Raw genomic sequence first — 21,251 nt, 5'->3', positions numbered from 1 at the left:
ACTTCTTTCTTGGATTGTCATTATAAATTCCCATATCTCAACTCCTGTTGCAAAAGTATATATCTCAGACATTGGAAGACGAAGCTGCTCACCGAAAACTCATACTCCCACCATACCAATCAATTGTAAACATTTTGACTTTTTTGTACGAGGGATTTGACAAAATGATAACAATCTAATAAAATTAAGGAAGTACAACTTGGCTTATGAAGTTAGTGCATCTTTCAAAACTACCTTGGACCTCAAAGAGTCTCTTCGAAAGATTTTGTCGAAAGTGGTTTTGAGAAGGGAAAAAAAAGATTTTAAATAGGCATATATGCAAACCAAAGGAATACAGTTTCTGCTCTTGCAGTAAATAAACAAACACCATAGTGCAACGTAATTTGGATACGTAATGCGTGTAAACTAATTTGTGATTCGACAAGGGTCTGAGTGAATCCAGTAACCTTGCCTCAGACAGACTGTCAAAAGAGAACCACTGACATAGTCCATCCGCATCCAAATTAAAACTATGCTAAAACCGAACCGACTACAAGAATGTGTTAACATTGAAGTTTAAAGTCATAACGCACTACAAGAATCGTCATTTCCCTGTAGGATGAATTTTAAACAAATTACCATGAAATTGGTAAATAACTCGATAAAAGTCGTAAACTTAGCCATTACTTGATACTCAGTAAAATAGTTCAAGAAAAACAGAAAAGTTTCGGGCCAACATCTCAATATCACGTCAATCGTGAAAACGGTTACCAACTAAACGGTCGCCTATACTGATATTAATAGATTTAGTAGTAAATATGGACGAGACATTTAAATTTTTGAGTAAACGATAATTGCCAAAACGAACCCAAACATTGAAAATGTCATTGAAGGAGCAGAAAATTGTCTCCTGGGATTCCCTGCCAAAAGAAAAAAACCAAAGAAATTTTGCACCATTAGCTGCATGGAAATATTGCATAGGTTACTCACATTTAGTACAGAAAGCATCGATGTTTTAACAGCGAAATTAACAAAAGAGGACATGGTTTTGGTTCGAATCCAGTAGGGTAAAGGGTAATCCCTTGGCATCACAAGACGATGTTTAGTTACATATCGAAATAATTAGCCTGATCTAGCAGCACTGGCCGAAGATTATAAGCAAACTAGAACTCTCGGCGGAATTTCTTCAGCTGATTCATGCGATAGAAGAATTTCCCCATTTTTCTGCAAAGGATTTCAGAGTTAATGACATAATTATACGATTAATTGTTTCACAAAAAAGCATCATAAATTGTCCCGTAATCAATTTAAAAGAACTCAAATGGTATTAATTATTTGATACAAGAATGAAATGGACATGGTAGTAAATTCTATGACATCATTGAACACGGTCCCAGTAATCACAACAGTACATAACAATGACATGTTTTATCGGGGCTTGTTTTTATCGGACATATTGGTCAGGTATCTATTGTGTCAAGGCCTAATAACACGGAAAATATGAATTTGGAGATCAATTGGTAAACTGCGGATAGATCTAGTTTAATAGAGGCTCGGGTTAATAAACAAAAGGAGATCTTACTACTATATTAAATCTATGTTTGATACTTCATCACAAAATCGATTGTCGCTTGGTCGTTGTGCCATAAATAAAATGATATGCCTAAATATAGATCTATTAATACCATGAATAACACGGATAAAGTTTTTCATAAAGGAGAACACATATTATATATATAATCTTCAGACTTTGAGGAATGTCCATGCATTCATCGACAATAACTAAGTAAACAATTTTCAGGTAAAGAAGGGTATCATACTCAATTCCAGGTCTTCCCCGTGTAATAAGTTCCTCATCATCATTATCACTGCTGTCATTCTCATCATTTTCCTCCGAGATATATCTCCTACAACAACATTCACAATAGTCACCAGTCATAACATAGCAACATAGCATAGAAAGAATCCAAGCATATTTTTCATCGTTTGCTTCGGAATTACACTGCAGCTTTAGAACACACTCATAGCAGGACATTAGTCCTAGCAAAAGCATAAAACCAGGAATAGCAGTGTTCCACCAGCTTATGTGAAATGAAACAATCTACAGTCGACGTACTAAAGTCAATTAGAGGTCAATATAGCACATAAGAAAACAAGGTAAGGAGTATATTGTATATATGTGCAAAATGGACAAATCGGCAAACTACTAACTATGGCATTACTTTGGCACTTCACATTGGGGTTGGGTGCGCGTGTGTCGTGCATACGATGATACATCACTCCCACACACCAAATTATGAAACATTTCACAGAATAGACAGACTATTAGACACCATCTCGAGCGTGGCACTTGTAGCAGTTGTAGCTATGCCAAGGTAACATAGCTTGGGCATAAATAACATGAAAACAACAGCATGAAGAAACCCCCATATATCGACGTCTCTCCTATTCTAATCCTACAGCCAGATAACAGAAGTGTGTAATGTGTCGCGTGTCCTACATTCTAGGTGATTATTAAGACACTCAAAAAGGCTCAAAACCTCAAAATTTCCACAAAATGGCCAAGTCTGACAACTCGTGTTGGCCTTAACATAGTCCTAAGTTCAAATAGTCCTCAACCCAAATGAAAAAGCTTTTATAATAATCTACCTCATATTCTTCGAGTCCTGCCAGAAAGCCACATATACCATGTACATAATATAAAACATAAGACAATATTTAGAAACACCAAGTCCTATAACAAATACTCAAATCATGGTTACCGAATTCGCTATGAATACGTCTTTACCAATTCGCAATTCGCTCCTATAGAATGTGTGTTATATGTATTTTTAATAAGCAACATGATAGAATTCGCTTTTAGCAATTCGCGATTCGCAGGGCACCGAGCGAATTCGGTAACCATGACTCAAATTAACTTCCTTATATTACAGACAAGTCAAATTGACAAACAAAAGCATACAAGCGGCTAAAATCAACACAAAGAACAACCCATGTGGTACCTTCTATTCTTGCAATCCTTGTTCAAGAAAGCCAGACTCTCAACAAAAGAACACGCATCATAACGAACAGCATTCCCCGGTGCAAGCGTAGCCACATTGCCAGTTTCGATATCATAAGACACAAGCTCCTCATCCTTACTCGAAAAGAGCAACTCTCCATTCCTCCTCCAGTAAATACCCTTCTGTAAACTCCCCCTAAGATCAATACTAGCAACCTTACTCCAAGACCCGCCATTGTTATACTCCTTCTTAACCCACAAATTATACTGCACCAATTCTCCAACCAACATATTGGTCATAACATAGTGATTCACACACAACAACCCTCGACACTCTGAAACCCTAAGACCTAATGGACAAAACTCCCTCAACTCCAAAGGTAATTTCATCATTTGAAACTTCTCCTTCACAACATTAAACAACAACAGTAAAGTACTCTTATGACCACTACCCTCCTCCTCACTTCGCCTCTCGTAAGCAACCCAATGAATACTCTCTCTCACAAAACACTGTGACCACTCATTATCTATAGGACAATACTCCACATTATCAGCTTTAACCCACCTCCATTTCCCTTCCTTAACCTAGTACAACTCAGCTCGAGGCGGGATTTCATCCAACCCATCACTCCTTGATGGATACACAAGTCTAATAACCTTAAAGTCATCAACTTCATCATCATACCCAATCCCAGAAACATGCATATAAGGCCCAATTGTATCAAAACAAGCTCTGGGTTTAGGCAACTGGATAAAACAACTCAAAAGAGGATTCCATAAAATATAATTATAAGTATTACAAAGGTAATCATCTGATAAGAAAATAACACCATTAACTGACCCAACAAACCTAAACTGTAGCCCAATAATTGCAGTCTTGAAAGGACACAGAACACTCTTCTCAATTAGGGTTTCTAGGGTTTGATTCTTTGATTTATCACCATCGAAGCAAATGTGGTACAATTCCTTCAAGGGTTTTTGTCGGTTTTTAATGGAAAATGTTCTAAGAACAAAAAGATTGGAACTTTGATTGAATTTTTGGGATTTTGAAAGGAAGATGTTATGAGAAGAAATGAAAGACGGAGAAGTGATAAGTGAGTTCCATTTTTTTGACACGCACATGCAAATTCCTAGTTGTTTAGTTGGAACTCTCTTGAGAATCTCCGGCCAAAAGGATTCTATTTTGAGGTGAATCTCCGGTGAAATTATGGAGGAAATTTCCATTCCTTTGCTGTGTGGAAAAATGAGTAAAGCAGAGTAGTCTGAGTAGAGACCGAGGGTTTGCAGATGAAAAGAAACGGAAGCAGCTTTTAAGTAAGGATAAGACCAAAAAAATGTACGGAAAAGGCATTTTTTGGTTTTATGAAAATTATGAAGGCATTTTTATTATCGTGTTTGTTAAATCTCGCACAAGATTTTACTCAATTCTCCACATTTTACCTGTGACGTTCTAATTTTACCCTTCATCTTAAAAACCAAGTAAGAAACACAAATTCTTGTTTGTGACGCAGATACCCGTCGCAAGCTTGCGACGGGTCGAATAGTACACCAACCTTTAAGCAAATGGGTCGAATAGTGTTGATGTGAATTGATGGATTGTTTTTTGTAGGTTGCATAGTACTTGTGTAGGTGTGTACTTTATTACATTATTTTAATCACTCTTGATTTTCTAACCCATTATTTTAACACATTAAACACAAAAACACAACACAAACTAACGATTGATTTCTCAATCCATCAGCTAAATTTGATACTTCATTATTTGCTATTTTTCCTCATTCAAAGTTCATCATCCTCCCTAATTCCTCCCTTTAACTTTCTTTTTCCAATAACACAAATAACATTCCTAAAAATACAAATAGGTTCCCTTTCATCTTCAACTTATCATCCTCTTCATCTTCATCTATTCTTCAGTCAAAAACCAACATTCTGATGGCAAGGAAGACGATGACTACTTTACCCCATCTAAAAGGTATTCTTATTTTTATTGTTAGCATTACTATTAAAATGCATACACCAAAGTCTATATATCTATCTATATATATATATATATAAAAGAGAGTTTTTTCGAGCGATCTTAGAGCGTCCACATCATCAAAAATCAATTTAGGAAAGTATAATTTTTGATGTAAAAAATAAAGTGGAAAATCTTTTAATTATTATAATATGTATATTTCCTAAATTATATTCAAGTGATATTTCCAATTTTTATATCAAACTTTTACATTTCATTTGGTAACAAAATATCGTTAAAAAAATTATGAAAATAATATAATTAGCTTTGTGGTAAAAAATGCTATCATTAGAGTATAGATTTCATATTATTTGCACATATTAAAGATTGTGTACTTCTTAATACGTAAAATTGTGTACTTTTTAGTACGTTTTGTCCCACATTGAAAATAAGTAGGTGTGGTGAATATACTGCATATAAATAGTAGAATTGTCCCACATTGAAAGATTAATATAAGTTGATGTGATCCTATGATTATAAATAGGAGGCATATTTGGAACTTATGTATCCACCCAAAATTTTTTGAGTCTCATAAACATTGTTTTAAAGAGCTCTTAAGATTTTCTATCATTATCTACGATATGATATAAAAAAATAAAAAGAAAAATTTTTACTAATGGTTGTCTTCTAAATGCAGTAATAGAGCGTTAATGAGTCGATATATTTACGATATAGAGATTTCTATCTAATGATCGAGATTAAGTGATTTTACCTTCAAAGAAAAATAATATGTATACAATAGTGGTTTTTTTAAGAAGAGACATGTATTTATTGGTATGTTATATCTTTCACATTGAAAAATTATGTAGGCATGATGAACATAATACGTCTAAATAATTAAATTATGTATCTCACATTGAAATAATAGCATACGGTAAGGTGATTCTATAAATATAAATAGGAGGCATCCTTGAAACTTAACTATTAACCCAAAATATTAAGGTAAAATAGAAGAACATTTCATTCAATCATCGTCTCATTACACTATAACAATAAGGAGCAATACTAATTATTTAGAATTACACATACAATTGTTCATCATTAAACTATTACAAAATATTACAAGTAATACAATATGTAGAAGTTGTGTAGAAGTGAGCTAGATAACCGGTCCACGAGACCACGAGTTAGTTAAATATGTAGAAGTTGTGTAATTGGTGTGTATTTCATTAATTAACAATAACGTAGATATATAGAAGAGGTAATACAATAACCTAAAGATACAAAAATTCTAGGGCAAGCAAAGTATACGAAATACAATAGGCTAGCATCTGTTCATCCCCTCCCACCCCATAAGTTCATTCTATAAATATAAAAGATATGTACTTTTTAGTATGTTATATGTCCCACATTGAAAAATAATGTAGGTGTGGTGAATATATTATGTATAAATAATAGAACTGTCCCATATATATACATTTTCTATATTATATAAAAGTGATGTTTATAATTTTGATATCAAAACTTTATATTTCATTTGACAAATAAGTATCGTATGAAAATTATATAATTAGATTGTGACAAAAAAATGTTATCATTAGAGTGTAGATTATATTGTATTGTATTTTCTCATTATTAAATCGGGTTGATGTAAAAGTAGGTGCATAAAAAATGGTGTACTTAGTATGTTATTTGTCCTACATTGAAAAGTAATGTAAGTGTGGTCAATATACTATGTATAAATATTAGAATTGACCGACATCGGAAGATTACCATAAGGCAGGGTGATCTTATGATTATAAATAGAAGTCATAACCCAAAATCTTTTGATTCTCTTAAGTATTGCCACAGAGAGCTCTTAAAAGAGTTTGTATTACTGTCTCTACAATAATGATTTCTTACTTAAGTTAATCTTTGGAAAATCTTTTAGTTATTATAATATATACTCTGTATTTCTTATTTTATATTCAAGTGATGTTTCTAATTTTTATATAAAAACTTTTACATTTCATTTCGCAAAATAATGTCGGTAAAAAATTAGATTCATGGTAAGAAATGCTATCATTAGAGTATATATAGATTTCATATAATTTGCACATATTAAAGATGATGTATTTCATAGTATGTTATATGTCTCACATTGAAAAATAATATAGGTGTGATAAATATACTACATATAAAAAATAGAATTTTCTCACATCGAAATATAGCATAAGGTGGGTGATTCTATGATTATAAATAGTAGGCATCCTTGGAACTTAGGTATCAACCCAAAATCTTTTGAGTCTCTTAAGTATTGTCTTAGAGAGTTCTTAAAAGATTATATCATTATATTTTCTACCTATAGATTTTATATGTCCCATATTGAAAAATAATATAGGTGTGGTAAATATACTACTTTTAAATAATATAATTAGAATTGTGTTAAAAAAAATTCTATCATTAGAGTATAGGTTCCTATCATATCATTTGCACATATTTTAATTATGATAAAAAAAAATAGAAAATAAACGTCCATGGTAGCATGTGTAATCTATCAAAGTTCAAGGTTACCATGAGAAATTTCTAATATTGTAATGATATAGTTAATTAATTTTTCATTTAAAAGAGAGAGATATCCGTACCAATAAAATAATAAATGGGGTATTATTTTTTAATTGTTATTTTATTGCCACGGCATCAAACATAACGTCCCTTTACATTAGGGGGTACCATGGGCAAAAAATTGGAACCTCAAGGGTACCATAGGCAGATTCTTAAAAGTAGGGGTAACATGGAAAATCTGACAAAATTAAGGGGTACCACGGAAAATTTCCATATCTCAATTATGTTAAATTTTTTTTGAAGAAAAACAACGTACAAATATTAATGGAGAGTACTTGATCATATTATTAAATTTAAATATAACTATTAGATATAATGAGTACCAATTGTCTGTATTCGGTATTCGAGATCTGGTTGGATGTCGAACTAAGTGCAAAAAAGATGGTGTAATTCTGAATATATTATTTGTCCCACATTGAAAAACAATGCAGGTTTGATGAATATATATTACGTATAAATAGTAGAATTGTCCCACATCAGAAAAAAATCCAAGTTTTGTGAATATATTACTTATAAATAGCAGAATTGTCCCACATCGAAAGATTAGTATAAGGTGGGGTGATTATATAATTATAAATAAGAGTTAACCCACGTATATATTAATCTTTTATTTTTTTTGAAAGAGATATTTTAATAAAATGTAAACAAGTCATAAGACATAGAATGTAAATATTAGACCTTATAAAGTTTTTTTTTTTGGCATTATAAATAAGTTAATTACCCCGTTGCAACGCACGGGCATTCAAACTAGTATTACATTTGTTAAAGGTATGAAAAAATCAATATAAAAGAAAATTTTTAATTTATTTTGTTTACATTTGTTGAAGATATGAAAAAATCGATACAAAAGAAGAAGGGTTTTTTGTCAAACACAACCTTTCAAAAAAAAATTCTTCCAAACACCACCTTTAAAAAAACAAGTTTGTAAAACACAGCCTTTAATAAAATTTTTGTTGTCAAACACGACTTTTTGGCCGAAGGACTTAACATTTTGTAATGGGGTAACTTTCAGTCGATGTTTGAGATAGCAAACGATGTCGGTTTGAGGCGTTTTTGGACTCGTTGGAAAGGTGGAAATACAAGCTTTCAAGGGGTTATCAATATGATGGTCAAAGGCGGCCTTATGTAGGGTCTATTGATGTGTAAAGTAAGGCTGGTCGGAGAGATTAGCGGGTGGTTGGGAATTTTTAGTGGGTCTTTTAAAGAGGTTATGATGCTTTGTTTGGTCTGAAAATTAGTATGTAGGTAGCGTGGAGTGTAAGGTAGGTTGTAGTTGTGTTGTTTTTTGTGGTTGTTTGTTGTAAGTGCTGGTTTGAGGTGGGTGAATTGACCCACAAAAAAGAAATCCTACTTTGACATTCTTTTGAATGTTTTTTACCTTCAAATTAACTCCCCTCGAACCACCACTTGTAACCAACAACCACCACAAACAACACAACTAAGACCTACCTTGCACTCCCCGCTACCTACATACCAAATTTCAGACCAAACAAAGCATCACAACCTCTTTAAAAGACCCACTAAAAATCACCGACCACTCGCTAATCTCTCCGACCAGCCTTACTTTACACAATAATAGACCCCACATAAGGCCACTTTTGACCATCATGTTGATAACCCATGGAAAGCTTGTATTTCTACCTTTCTAACGAGTCTAAGAACACCTCAAACCGACATCGGTTGCTATCCCAAACATCGATTGAAAGTTACCCCATTGCAAAATGCTAAGTCCTTCGGCCAAAAAGTCGTGTTTGACAACAACAAAATTTATCAAAGGTTGTGTTTTACAAACTTTTTTTTTAAAGGTGGTGTTTGGAAGAAAAAAAAATTTAAAGGTTGTGTTTGACAAAAAACCCAAAGAAGAATCTTAATTTATTTAATTTGTTCAATCAAATCTATACAAAAGAAGAATCTTCACTTTTTGTTGATTATAATTGAAATTTTTGCTTGAATGTGCATAGGATGCTAGGAGCCATAGTAGGATTTGTTGTTAATTCGGATTTTTGGCTGTTTTAATTTTGGTTTTTTCAATTTTACGGATTTTTTGGTGTTTTAATTTTGGTATGTTCCATATCCTATTACATTTTAACTATATGTGACCATTTATGACTTATGCATATATGGTAACATATTACGGAGTATATCGATATGATGATAATTTATACTTGTGAATTGTATATTTGTGACCAATTTCTTTGACAATGTTGCTAAATTGAGATGGTTTCATATTTTGTTACAAATGATATATTTTTTTACTACTTGTGAATATAGCCTAGTTTTGTTAATTATTATTAATGAAAATGTTACTGAAGATGGTATCATATAAAGTTAAATTATCAACATGGTGAACTATTTGGCAAAGTTATGGATTACTATAAACTATAACCAATTATCAACTGTTTGTGACCAATTCTGCCAATTGTATAATGGTAACATTGTTTTATTTACGTGGTGACAGAATGTATATATTTCGATATTTCATGTCCAAATGAGTCCACAACTGAACGTGAACCTGCCACTTAGGATCCCGAGTACAACCAAAGCTACACACTCATGACAATCAGAAAAGGTCAAAAAACCGTGGGTGATGCTGCAAACGGTGGAGGTGGTGCCAAGAAATAGTAATTTGGTGTTTTGAGGCACTTATTTTGGACATGTTTGATGTTTGTATTAAAACAGTTGTTAATTAAGTTGTATGTAAAACTGACTTGTGTTTCGTGTTTTGGGAGCTTATTTTCAATATATTAACATTTAAATAAGTGAATTACTTATGGCATTCTATATGTTAAATAATGTTATCATTTTTGCACAAACTATTACAATTGAAATTGGTAACATAATGGATAAATATGTAAACAAGTTGTCATTTCTCGTGTACTACTTATGGCACTATATTTTAAAAATTATGTCCATATCTTGTATTAATATGTTAACATTAAAAAAAAAAAAAGAATTACCTATGACATTGTATATGTTAAGTAATGTACCAAAGTGTACAATCTGTTACCATTTGTATTTTACATGTTACCAATTTAAGATTTTTTCAGTTCTAATAAAACATATTGTATAATGATTACATACCCTCACTAATATTGTTACATTTTGTAAACATTTTTTAAAATGGTTACGTCTTCCGACTAAGATGGTAACATTTTAAACACATACTTTCACCCCACCATTTGTATTCATATATGTCATTATTTTAAAAAAAAAATCAATTAAATCAAACATTTTATAAAATGGTTACATAGAGTGAATAAAACGAAAATTTATATGTAACATATGATGCATTAATATAAACATGTCCTTTTTGTATGTGAACATGAACATATGGTGTTCATGTCCTTTGTATAAATTTATATAATGTTTGTAGAAGTTCACAATATGTTACCTTTTAATCTTTTATATGATGGGTAACATATATGCATTTAATGTGATCATGTGTGTCAATCATTTTTGTATTAACTCTTTGAACGGTACACTAATAGTTATGTGCATACTCTTTCTCAATAAGTTACCATAATATTAATCCATAACATTCATGTTAATTATGTGTTCAACATCTCGAGTTATGTTATCTCTGGAGTGTGACCCCTATATTAATAGGAAATTATATAAAGAGGACAACACATAGTCACACTATATTCCTAAAAATATTCGTAGAATTTCTCTATATGTTACCTCTTTGAAAATGGCAACATATTGGCATATTATGCAAACACTTTCCATACAAAAGGAGCCAATACCCAAAACCCGAAAAATCAACTCACGAGACAGATTTATCAAACAACAAATCCAAAATCTAACGTACTTTTTTTTACTCAATACAGACTTATCAAATAACTAAAAAAATACTCACATATTTCATACAAAAGGAGCCATACCCTAAATTTAACTCATTTTTTTTTACCAAAAATGAGCCTTTGACTGCTCATTTGTCACCACTTTCTCAGCATCTAACAACAACAAAATGAATAAATCAATTTAAAACTAAAAATCAAATCAAAATACAAAAAACAAATAAACTGAAAAAAATCAATGAAAATTAAAATGCCTCATCCGACATAAATAAATAAATTTTAATCCAACAAAACAAAAACAAACAAACAAACAAATAAACTGAAGGAAAATTTGAGAGAGAAGATAAATTTGTGTTAATGTTTTGGATTTTAGTTGATTTCTTCACCACCATCTTACCAATTTAATGTTAATATTTTGGATTTTGGTTCATTTGTATGAATAAGTAGGAGAATTTGAGAGAGAAGATGAATTTGTGAGAGAAGTAGGAAAAGTTGAAAGAGAAATGATGAAAGTGACGGTAAATGTGATAAGAGTAGGTTAGTTGTGACTTTTGAATCATGTGGTAGAAAGGGTGTCTTAGGAAGACAAATATTTTTATTGTTTTTTTAATACTCAGAGTCCACTCAGTAATTAATGTCGTATAGTACACACGTTATAACTTCTCTACCGTTTTGCATCTATTTGGTACAATCCGACCCGTCGCAACTTTGTGACGGATACCTCCGTCACAAGGAAGACGGACTGATTAAGAAAAGTTCTCTCCCTTTTTCCCTCTCAAAACTAAAACAAATCAATAATAGTGATGCACATGTATGAATAAAAAAAGCTATCTTAAATGATAGACTAGGTTAGCGCGTGTTCTGAGTACCTGTTTATGGGGTATGGTGTCGTGGGCGTGTCCCTGACACCGTGGTTGTGGGTACGTCTGGCGTATCTCAGTACCGGCGTGGTGATTGTGTGATATTGTCTCATTCATATCATTAGCATGTTAGCATATTTATCTATCACGGTGTGTCTTATGTTTATTTATTGAAACTGACATGTTGTGTGTCGGTGTAAATTATCACCTATTTTCGAGTTGGTCTGTGTCGATCCATATGATATTTCCGATCATATGGGGAGCAGTCTTTTACAGGTTATTTTTGGTATCACGCGGGAGATGGGACGAGCCTTGGACTTGGAGTCGAGTACATGGATAGTTGTTAGATGACATAAATGATAGTCAAGTTGTATAGTTCACATTTTATTCATTTATGGTTATGTAATTCATTAAATAATTTATTTATGTTAAATGTTTCTTAATTGCAACTCCGATTCACCACCCCGGGAAACCGAAATGGTTATCCTCCCGTTACCTTGGCCGGGTTAGAAGGGGGTGTTGCATACAACATGTGATAATTTACCAAAATGGCAAAAATCATTTCTAATTTTAAACCTTTGACAACTTCAAACTTCCATTTTGGTAAAAAGTAACATGCACAAATCTAGAGGTTTTGACTTGTGGTATTTGTGATCTTATTTTTCAGATTTGATTTCAAAACTTTGTATTTAAATTTTCAAACCTTTGAAAATATGGGATTTGTAGAGATTTGAACACTTATATTTTTTTATGAAAATTCCCCATTCGTACTACCAGAAACTATAGTGCATAGCACTGTTGCATGGTTTTGTAGTTACTTGACTATTTGAAAATGTTACACTTACTCGTTTACAACATTTGACTAAAGTTAAGGGATTTTTTGTCTTAACTTCATCTTGATCATTCTTGAACAATTATTTTTTTGATGACGAGGGGGTTGAATCCCCCCCGGGTCCATGCATTCCCGCACCACCACATGGACCATGTAAGCCACCCCCTTCGGGGGCTGCAGTGGCCAAGTGATCATCGCCCCAACTGATAGTCGAACCCGGGACCTCTCAACTCCTGCATTTATGCAAGCTTCAAGGTTTAACCCGGCTACCACTGGACTAACACCACTTGGTTACTCTTGAACCATATTTGAAAATCCATTGAGTGCTTCAAATTATAAACATTATAACTAAGAAACAAACAATTAAATAACAATGAAACTTGGCATCATCAACCAAGTGTGTTTTAACACATTGATTACATTGATACACATACAGTACATTGAACAAAAAAAAACAAATTCAACCATGAATGATGAACCATGTACTACGCGTCTATGCTGACCAACAACAACACTACGTACTACTGGCCACCGTTAAAAACAATCTGAGTGTAAGCGTACTATCTCGCCGGCCAACCCTTTTCGTCCAACCGAACTAACACCAGTATTATTGTCGAACTGCCTCAACCTCCCGCACCTATGATAGGCTAAGTCGCACACCTAACAAAGATAATTTTCCTATACACAAATTAATGTAGTAATAGGAGTCAAACACAAGGAGACGAGAATTGCGCTATGAAATGCTATGAAAAGATTTCTATCAAGGTCGATTATGTTTGGTTTGGTTTGTTGATTGGTTTGATGATTAGAAAATAAAATGATATAAAAATATATGATTAAAGGAGTCTAGGGGAGTCGAGTCACACATGCAATTGTAAAAATATATAAGTTCATGTTAAACTCGGAAATAATAACATTGTCAATTGTTTAGGCTTAAAGGCACTCACCTCACGATATTAGTGTCAACCATAGACCGGGTCCTAGAGAAACTCTCGTTTATGACTAGGTCGTCCTACTAAACATGCTTAGTCTAATCCGATTCCGTGCCTCTCAACTTATAGAACGAATTAACAAACTTAATCAATGAATAAGCCCTTTAAACAAAGATTAAACGTGACGATACAAACATGCGATAAAAACAATTAGACAATATTATATCAACCTAATTTATCATTTTACATATATTAGTTATTGCATGCTTTCCTAGTCCCTATACTAAGAAAATTTAGCTACTCATGTTGAAATGTAAACTACAAACTATGTTGTATGAAATACTAGACATGATTATGGAAATGATATAAACTAAATAGTGAATCATAAAATGTAATGACAAACTATGTGATATAACTAAAGTACTAATGATAAAATTATATGATAACTAAAATAGAAATGTAAACTAATAAACTATAATTAGAATTACCGAAATGGAAATGGAACTTGAATTAGAAACTTGCAAGGAAGAACATATGAGAACCAAAAGCTTGAATATAATGAGAACCAAATGTTTAACAACCAAATGCTTAACAATATTAAAACAAAAGATGAAAACTAAGAGAGAATTTTGTGCTTAAAGCTAATAGAGAGTGAAATAGTGTATGAAGAGGTATGAAAAAAATATCCTACAATGACGGATTAAGGCCCCTATTTATAGTAAAATAGGGGCATAACGTAAAAGTCCAATAGGGGGTCAACCCTGATCGGGGTTGCCAGCCCGATCGGGGGCATGGGTTTCTGGCTACACTTCTTCATCTGTTGATTAAATGCTCCAAGGAATCTCATGCAACGTCATTAAGCCTCCTTAATCACCCGGTTAAATGTAATATTTAGCATCCAAAGAGTATCCTAAGAATGCTAATTGACTTGGTCTTTGGATTACTTTTTGGGCTTACTTTCATTACTTTGTTCTGGGCTCCAATTGTCATCATGCTTGCTTCCACTTAGCTTAGTGAACTTGGTGTTTGCTAATGTGATAGAAAAAAGCCTCTAAATGCTTAGATTCCTACAAAATGTGATAAAATAAAGCAACACACCTAGAACACAAGATTAGCTCACAAATATACTAATTAAAGTATGATATGCAATAAAAACCGAGCTAAAATGAGGGGTAAAAGTATATATAAAATGAACACACCAACTCCCCCAAGCTAAACCCTTGCTTATCCCCAAGCAAGAAACCGTATCCCATCAATTGCAATATCCTAAAACAAGCTAAGCATAATGATTCAAAACCCGAGACAACATGGGCATGAGGAATAATGCAAAAACATAGATGAGATTTACACGACGGCGTAGCATGAAAGACTTTGAATGAACCTTTAAGCTCTTGCATGATCTTTTGACTAATGGACTCTCACGATGCACTCAAACTCATTTGTATGTGAAAGGACATTTTTGTGTGAAAACACTCACTTATCCTCAACTCATGAGAATGTGCCCGCAATCTAATATGGTAATCATTTCAAAACTACAAGCCAAAAACAATCATATGCAAGCATGAAAAAGAAGCCAAATGGGTAAGAAGAAGGATAAAAGACATGGGTAGAAAGGGGAACAAATAAATTATGGAAATGTGGAGCTTAAGTTAAGGTAGCAACTATTCAAAATGAAAGGATGCTCAATCCAGAAACTAACCCAATAATTCTGATACAAATCATAAGAATTCTTTCCAAAATATATGAATAAGACATGAGAGTTTTCTTACACCAACCTCTTCTTCAAGTCATACTTCTTCTTTTTTCATTTCATGCTCTTTTTTCTATTCTATTTTTCTTCTTCTTTTCTTTTCTTTCTTATCAATCATTTTTCATTTTTTTTCAATTCTTTCTCTTTCATTTTTTTTTTCTCTTTTCTCATTTCTTCTTCAAGAGCATTAAGACCAAGCTCACAATGATATTTCAAGATAAAATAAATCCCAAATGAGGACTAAACACAACTAATCAAGGCTACTAGCTCAACAAGGCAGACAATTTTATATGTAGCTAGGGATCAATTTTGTGAAGGGGTTCAAAGAGACAAATTTAATCATGTGAATGGCTCCAAAATGCTAACAACATATGAATGCATGCTTATAAAGAGATGAAATCAAGATCATACTTGTGCGTTTTGATGAAACACACACCATAAGGAGACCTACACTCACATAAGAGAGACCAGATATGGATGCATTGGTCCAAAGAGGTTCTACCTTACCAATATTGTAGCTTGTCAGTAGTCTAGATCAAGCCTATTCGATTCATTTTCCATCTCCCACCTACTATGTCAAGAAATTCCCATGTAACAATTATCTCATCAAATAAGAATAAATCATTAGCTATAAGCTATCATTAGGATAAGCTAGAGGGGAAAGTAGGCTAAAAGCAAGCAAAAACACACAATTTCTCTCAAAATTTTCAATTTTTTTTTCTACATGCAAACTATACTACAATGCAAATGCAATCCCCCTCAAGCTAAACACAACATTGTCTTCAATGTGCCAACAATTAAATTACCCAACTAAACCATAAAAATGGCTCAAAGCACATAAACAAGAAGGACAGGGGGTCATATTTAATGGGTTGCGGGAAATAAACTAAAGTACAAAACAAAGAAAACTTACTATACTAGCTAGCCTCCCCCAAGCTAGTATGTATACGGGGGACTCTTTCTTTCATCATTCATTCAAGAAAAGGGTCAAAAGTTGAACCCCTTCCGTCCTTTCTTCTTACCACTACCACTTCCGGACGCTTCACCTTGATGACCACTTCCACTATAATCATCCCCTTGGAGAGGAGTGACATATTCACCAATGTTTTGGCCACTACCAAGTCCATCACCATAACTACTATAACCACCATAGCCACCATAGCCACTGTACCCTCCCTCCATTAAGTGCCTCAACTCCATAATCCGAACCACAAAAATCTGGACCGGGAGCATATGTAGTAAAAGTACCTACATCATGGTTAGAAGGGGGAGAAGGAGGAGAAAATCCACCCGGGAGATAAGTATAAAATGAAGGGTGTGGCCCCTCGGGTCGAACTACTCCTTGCCTAGCAAAATGATCATATATGGGATGCAATGCAAGTCTTTGGTCATCACGAATGGTATTAATATTTAAGCTTAAGTCTCGCATCATATCCATCATTTCTAGATTAGAGGTGGAATTGCGTGCTTGAGAGGGTTGGCCTCTCTCACGCCGCTCAACGGTGGTAGGTGCCTCACCTTGTAGAGGCAAGTGATAAATAAGTCGAGTAAAATGGGCACTCCCATGATAGGGCTTGGTTTGGACTAAGGCCTTTATTTCTTTCTTCTCTTCCGGTAGACTAATTGAGTCTTGTCTACCAATTTTCCAAACCATGTTTGGATGAGAATCCCGAAACCAATTGCAAGATAGGAAGTAGTCATAGTCAAGTCCAACCCCCTTTTCCTTAGTGATAAGTAATGGTCTCAAGTTGGTGGTCTCTTGGTTAAAGCGGCATAAGTGTTGAGCAATTTTAGTAACCAATCCTCCTAAGACAATTGAACTATTTTTCGGGTTACATTGCTTGGTCAAATATACCGCAAAGTGGTAAAGGATGTTAATCCCCCATTTATCATCACCATTGACATTAAGAAAGGCACCCAAAATCTCAACCTCTATTTTCTTCACCGAATGAGGCTCATTTCTCCCAAAGAATGTCCACTTCATAAACCTTTGCCAAAAACGAATTTCGGGGTAGTGAATGTATTGGTGAGGGACATGGTCCCAATCTTTAAAAGGGGAGTGAGAAATGCAATTCCATGTAATAACCGGGTTGTAAGACTCGGGTGATTCAATGGCCAAGTTTTGATGAGGCAATTGGAAAATGTTAGCAAATTTCGCTAGGTCCAATCTATGATCATTATTAAACAACCGAAAAGTTAAAAAAATGTATATAACCTTCTCTTTTCGACCTATGAAATTCAAAAGAGCTCAAGAACTCAAGTGTGAGTTCGGAAAAGGTCTTATAGTCCATGGTGTAACAATGTTTCATACCAAGGTTCTTAAACAATGCCTTTGTAACACCCCGATATTCAGAGGAGCCTTAACTAGGCCTTCCTTAGCATATAAGGGCGTTACCATCTCGGTTGCCCGAGGAAAGTAATTATCAAACGTCAACAAAAGAACCATTAAGTTATATTACAAGTGATTCAAACCAAAATACAATACAAGGTACAACTCAAGACTACTCGCTATGACCATCGTATGTCGTGAAGACTCATCCCTGCCCGGACTCCAGCTATCATCAACACAAACACCTGCTAAGACCGACTGCTCACCATAAGGGATCACGGCAGACACACAACAAACAAACAACCACACAAGGTCAGTACTGAGACAAGATAAGGCAACGGCAACTACAACAACAACATAAACAACGACATCAGACTCAACCACAATCATAACAATCCAACCAAATCTATCACTGACTGTCCACTGGACCAGTCCTGCCAGTGGGGGACCGCAGCCATTCCCACCTAAGCCCCGCTCATCATACGAGCGATAACCCTGCTCATTAATGTGCACATCCCCTTCCGTGGCGGGTTCCACGAAGGGCGAAACTAGGGCGTGAAGCCACTCCCGCAAGTGACTCCACTCAGCCGAGGACGCGCCTCGAGAGCCATCAACAACGATCACAATCACAACCATAACACAATTCAATTACTATGTCAAGCAACCACAATACTATCACAACGACCGACACACTAGACGATCTACAGCAACTGAGTAGGCGAACCTACCTTTAAGCAACCGCAACCAATCCACGCTGACAGATAACATATCCAGCGACCAAGCAAGGCCTATAACCACCATACAAATATCTATTACTACAAGCAAACCCTAACCATAGAGACAAAGGCACGGATGATGATTATGACATACCTATTAGGGAGAGACAAGGCAAAAGACCGCTACCCGACTCAAGAGACGCTCTCCTAAGGCATAAGGATCTTCAAGAGGCATCCATGGAGGTTTTGAGGTGAAAGGGAAAGGAAAGGGGCGACTGAAGGATAGGAGGAAAGTGGCGGAAGTGATATGCGGATTTAACAAAACGCGATATATAACCCTCGCTGGAAACTGGGCACTCGATCGAGTACCCAACATACTTGATCGAGTAACCCCCTACTCGATCGAGTAACCTAACTACTCGATCGAGTAGCCTCTACTCTATCGAGTACCACTCTTTCAACTCAACTCCAGATGACCTCGGCACCTAACTCTAAGGCTATTCTCATTCCCAAGGTCAGTCAACGATGGTCAAAGGGTCCCTAAAAGGACGGGTATTACAATCTTCCCCCCTTAAAAAGAACTTCGTCCCCGAAGTTCACCTCACCTATCTCCCGCTCGAGACACGAAAACTACACGACTTCATCCATTTTCCCGCTCAACCCACTACTCTCTGGAATTATCACTTCCCCCCCCATGTCGTCATCATCACCGTCTATACATACATCTAAAGACTCTTATTACTATCATGCAAGCTTAATCACAGTTGACCTTTATTTTGTATATATATATAAAACATTCAACGCGCAATGCGAATCGTCACTCATGATCTCCCAACGTACCACAACAACTATCAAATTGTCAATTTAGAGCATATCTCCTATCAACTTTCATGTGGTGTGACCACTACCGCCATGTTATTTGGCAATGTGATTCCATCATAACCATCTTTTGAAACATACTACCACCCTCACTTTAAAGGACTAAGGTAACTCGTTAAGCTAAAGCAGATCATAACATCAACAACATTCTAAACAACTACCGACAACGTTATAAACAATGCAAAACATTATTCAAAAACAACCTTTTTATTCCGCGACATTACTCTTCCCCTCTAAAAAGGAACTTCGTCCCCGAAGTTCACCACCCAAATACCAACGCGTATTACTTATTATTTGTATCTTAATCATTAAAGAAAACCGTATTGTTTATTATGGACATTACTCACTAATTATACACTCGTTAAATTAAAATCATACACACGTCACCGGGATAACTAGCCACCGATTGATAACATATATTAATATGGTAAGCACAAATGTACGAGAAGCTACCACTCCGATAAATAGATCGTAAAAAGGCGCATACAAAATAAAAGCAACAAGAAATTATTACCGCCTCGCTAATTGTGACAAATACGCTTATAAAACTTCAATCATGACTTGTAACATATGAAATTAACGGTTCAAAGGTGTTACTACGTACTCACAACTACTTTAAACATTAAAATCGTAATTATAAAACAATTGAACATTTTAAATTTTCAAAAACCTCCTGTAACAGTGCTACTCGATCGAGTATGTAGCGGTACTCGATCGAGTGCCATGCTACTCGATCGAGTGTCTTGGCTACTCGATCGAGTAGCCCGAGATCAGAATGCTTCCTTTCTTTTCTTCCTGCAGCTACTCGATAGAGTGTGGGTTACTCTGTCGAGTACCGCAGTTAAATACCCTACACAACTCGTCATAGACCAACATATATAGACATGATTGTCACATAAAAGCCGGGCCGATGCCCCGACTCTCCATCATCCTGTCAAAGGTAAAAGTAGTAAATCCGGCCTTATGGCCTAACAATACAAGTTCATAAATAAAGTCTCAACTAAAACAACTGAAAATCCAACCACGCTACCAACAACAACTACCACTAACAATCACGAACGAAGATAAAACAAGGAGTATCACTCCCCCGCTGCCGCCGCTCGAACATCACCTCATCATCACCACCACCACCTCCGGATGAACCTACTCCCGCATCACCCCCGCTCCCGCTCCCGGCCCACGTACCAAGGCGTCAAGCCTCCATAAGGAAAGGACCGAGGTGCTCCCCATGTCGATCGTTCCACCCCGTAGGAATGGAAAACCCCGAGTAATTCCCAACGCCACCCACTGGATGGATGCGGTCCCTCGGTCCCTATCCCCGAGTGTACGCCACCTCGTGCATGTTCCGGAGTGTCAAGGTAGATGACACTCTCTCCGCCGCTGTAATCGGATCGCGTCTCCGGGGTGTCAAGGTATGGGTAGCATGGGAACGGCTGCTGCTGCTGTGGTGGTGCCATCGGCTGTGGCCTGGCCTCCGGGGCCCTCTCCCTCACTCGTCGGGGTCCCCTCACCACTCTGGGTCTCTCCACCACCCGAACTCCCGCATTCTCACCTTTCGTCGGCTCCGGCATCTCATCGAGAATGTCGCCGTCGATGAGATAGGTCTGCAGCTGGC

The 21,251-nt window shown here is 35.3% G+C and overlaps 1 protein-coding gene across 1 annotated transcript; it reads right to left on the bottom strand.

Moving 5' to 3' along the window:
• Positions 1–940: 940 nt before the first annotated feature.
• LOC141595070 (uncharacterized) lies at positions 941–16,894 on the bottom strand. The gene is made up of 5 exons (XM_074415041.1): positions 16,735–16,894; positions 3,638–3,792; positions 2,982–3,565; positions 1,800–1,886; positions 941–1,203 (listed from the first exon to the last, which is right to left on the bottom strand). The coding sequence occupies exons 1-5, from the start codon at positions 16,892–16,894 to the stop codon at positions 1,143–1,145; spliced, it is 1,047 nt and encodes a 348-aa protein (XP_074271142.1). The 3' UTR covers positions 941–1,142.
• Positions 16,895–21,251: the final 4,357 nt, after the last annotated feature.

This window comes from Silene latifolia, chromosome 8, assembly GCF_048544455.1.
Source record: "Silene latifolia isolate original U9 population chromosome 8, ASM4854445v1, whole genome shotgun sequence".
Lineage (NCBI taxonomy): Eukaryota > Viridiplantae > Streptophyta > Magnoliopsida > Caryophyllales > Caryophyllaceae > Silene > Silene latifolia.
Note: the sequence above shows the minus strand (reverse complement) of the source record. Positions and strands in the feature narration are given on the sequence as shown.